The 3,179-nt window shown below is 34.7% G+C and overlaps 1 protein-coding gene across 1 annotated transcript; it reads right to left on the minus strand.

The window, feature by feature from the left end:
* Positions 1–307: 307 nt before the first annotated feature.
* LOC111919092 (transcription factor MYB97) lies at positions 308–2,514 on the minus strand. The gene is made up of 3 exons (XM_023914706.2): positions 2,008–2,514; positions 1,088–1,904; positions 308–787 (listed from the first exon to the last, which is right to left on the minus strand). Exons 1-3 carry the CDS (start codon positions 2,341–2,343, stop codon positions 480–482), a joined length of 1,461 nt encoding a protein of 486 aa, XP_023770474.1. The 5' UTR covers positions 2,344–2,514; the 3' UTR covers positions 308–479.
* Positions 2,515–3,179: the final 665 nt, after the last annotated feature.

Raw genomic sequence — 3,179 nt, forward strand, 5'->3', positions numbered from 1 at the left:
TTGGTAACAGAGTGAGTCGGAAGGACTAAATGTTAAAAGTTTTGAAACCACAGGGACCATCTGTGAGGTTTTTTGAACTTAGGGACTAAACTTGATATTTTTAAAAACCACATGGACCATTTTTGAAGTTTTGTCTAAAATATATTTAAATCGACAAATGTAATTAGAAAACCTTTTGTTAAACTGTAATAAATATATAATTTCGACTGTTGTTATAGAAAGATCATTTAATATCGCATAGACTCATAGATTTCTTTATTTAACTTGTTATCATTTAATTTATCTAAAACCTGAAAAACCATATCTAACAAAATGAAATTCTTTTTCTAATATAAAATTCAAAACTCATCATTCTTAATATTTAAACAACATTTTGAGCAGTCACATTCCCATTCAAATACTACAATACAAACTCAACCAAATTGTGACCATTTTAATAAAGACCTAATTACACCAAACTAACCACAATCTTTAACAAGCTAACTAAACCCAGGCATGTTGTCCCAACAACATGAGCCCATGGTCCAGTCATGCTCATGGTCACAGTCATTGTCATGATCATGATCATGGTCCGTTTCGGTTCCAACAGGAGAACACGGAATTTCGACCTGATTATCCGTCCCTGTGGTTCCGTTTAAAACATCATTTGGTTTCTCGGTCGATGCATCTTCACTTCCACCATACCAATCTTGAAGTGACCCTGTTGGGAAGTCGATCCAACTTGAGAAATCATCATCCATTGTATTAATCTCGTCAAATGCATTGCTTCGGGATTTTACCACAATATCTGTAATCAATTTCAAAAACAAAATATTTAGAAAAATGCATATACATATACATATATTATTCACGGTATATTTAAAAAGTAATACTTATATCAGTTACGGTTATTAAAGAACTTCATAATGTCAAAACCAGAGAACTCGGTCACGGCCAGATCAAATGCATCTTACGGCTGTGATTGACGAATTTGATACAGTTAAGTTCTCTCGTTCTCTCACGTTATGGAGTTCTATGATGATCTCAACATATGCTTATATGATCTCGATAAAATGATTATATAAACATTATTTAGAATAAAACTCACCAATAGACGAGTGGCCGGAACTCGACTCGTCAAGAATCGTCTTGTTGTCATCTCTTGGTTCAAAAACGGATTCCAAAATCACATTTTCAGGTTCTTCCATTAATGAGTAATCATGTGTGATCTTTTCTTTACCCTTATCGGGCGATTTACTTTCATTTGAAAGCATCTGAGAGCTTAACAAAGCTCTAGATTCACCCAAAACGTCCTCTAACAATCCACTGTTTCCCTGAGGGCTTATATATGGGGAAATTGCATTATCTCCATCGTTTGATGAGACAATCATATGATCATTCACTGTGTTAGAGGAACACGTTGGGGTGATTGCTTGATATGATGATTGGATTGAAGGAAGCTCATTTTCTATGTTTTCAAATAACCTTGTGGGTATCGGACTCATCCCATGATCAGATGAAGGTAACCCTTGATTAAAGAACGACATGGAAGACGCGGAGCTGTTATTGAATTGTGGGTTTGAATGTGATGGTAGTGATAAGGATACACCGCCATTGTTGTCACGAAGAAGCTTGTAATGAGATTGTGAATTAGGGTAATACAAAGGTGTGTTCAAAACGGGATAGTTTATAGGACTGAACAACATCGGAGAGATTGAATTTAGGGCGGCGTTCGCATGGTTTGATGATGATGAAGATGATGAAAATGGAAGCGTTTGGTTCTGCAACGGCTGTTCAGGGTGGCGACGGTGATGGTGGTGCTGTTGCTGGAAATCAACCGGGTAAATCGGTAAACCTGCGCGTAAACGTCGTTTCAACCTGGTGTTCCAATAATTCTTGATCTCGTTATCGGTTCTTCCCTGAAGCTATAACACACACAAAGAAACGCGAAAACACATAGATTTAGATTGAATAATTATAATCAGAAATGATATACATCAATCGTATATGTGTATGGGGAAGATTTACATGAAGAGCCATGCGAGCCCATTTGTTGCCGAATTTGGAATGAAGCTCGATGATTTGTCGTTCTTCTTCAGGTGTAAAAGCTCCTTTCTTTAGATTCGGTCTTAAATGGTTCGCCCATCGGAGCCTGCAACTTTTGCCGCATCTCATCAACCCGGAATTCCGTTGAACAGCATTCCAATTCCCTTCACCGTTTTTCTTCACATATTCCATTAAAATTGCATCTTCCGCCGCCGTCCATGGTCCTTTTTTCAAGACCTGTCCGCTGTTCGCCCGTGCACAACCACCACCGCTGGCCGTGTTTCTTCCTGCAGAGGTGGCGCCATCTTCTGGAGCCATCTTGATAATTCCTCCCAGGTTTTTAATGGATACCCATATGAAAATAAAGGGAAATAGTTTGTTGGAAGATGGATTTTTTTAGGAAGCTTTTGAAATGGATTTTAATGGAGGATTGGGGATTGTTGAGTTTAGAATGGAGGCTGAAAGTGAAAGGAGTGGTTTTGTGTTCAAGTCTTTATATGCTTGAGATTGTATTTCGGAAGCACCCCCTGTTTTTGTGATTTATATTGCTGGCTATTTTCCTTATTTTGCGTCACCCTTTTCATTATTTATTCCTATTTTTAAAAATTAGAATTTAATAAAGTTTTTTAAAAATACTTTATACAATTTTTAACCAATTTACTCGTGCTTCTATTCAAATATATTCCTTGTTTAATATGACTAATTTAATTTTGATTTTAATTCACAAGTTTTCTTTGTTTTGCTTGATAAAGATACCTTGTATTGTGGCATTTATCATCCGAAAATATCCAAATATAATTATAATTTATAAAAAAATGAAAATTTTATGGATTACAAAGCCTTCTATCATGATGTTTCTTAATTCTAAATTTAAGAGTTGATTATTATACTCACTATGCCTTTGACATGATGGTGACCAGTGACATAACATTGGGGGTGGTATATATATATATATATATATATATATATATATATATATATATATATATATATATATATATATATATATATATATATATATATATATATATATATATATATCAAAGAATCAATAAACCAATTCAAAACTATCAACACAAAAGAATAGTTGTAAACTTTACAATGAACGCACATAAACTGGATTATAACAAACCACAATTCTTTTTTTCGTTTAT

This window comes from Lactuca sativa, chromosome 7 (genome assembly GCF_002870075.4).
Source record: "Lactuca sativa cultivar Salinas chromosome 7, Lsat_Salinas_v11, whole genome shotgun sequence".
NCBI classification, from domain to species: domain Eukaryota; kingdom Viridiplantae; phylum Streptophyta; class Magnoliopsida; order Asterales; family Asteraceae; genus Lactuca; species Lactuca sativa.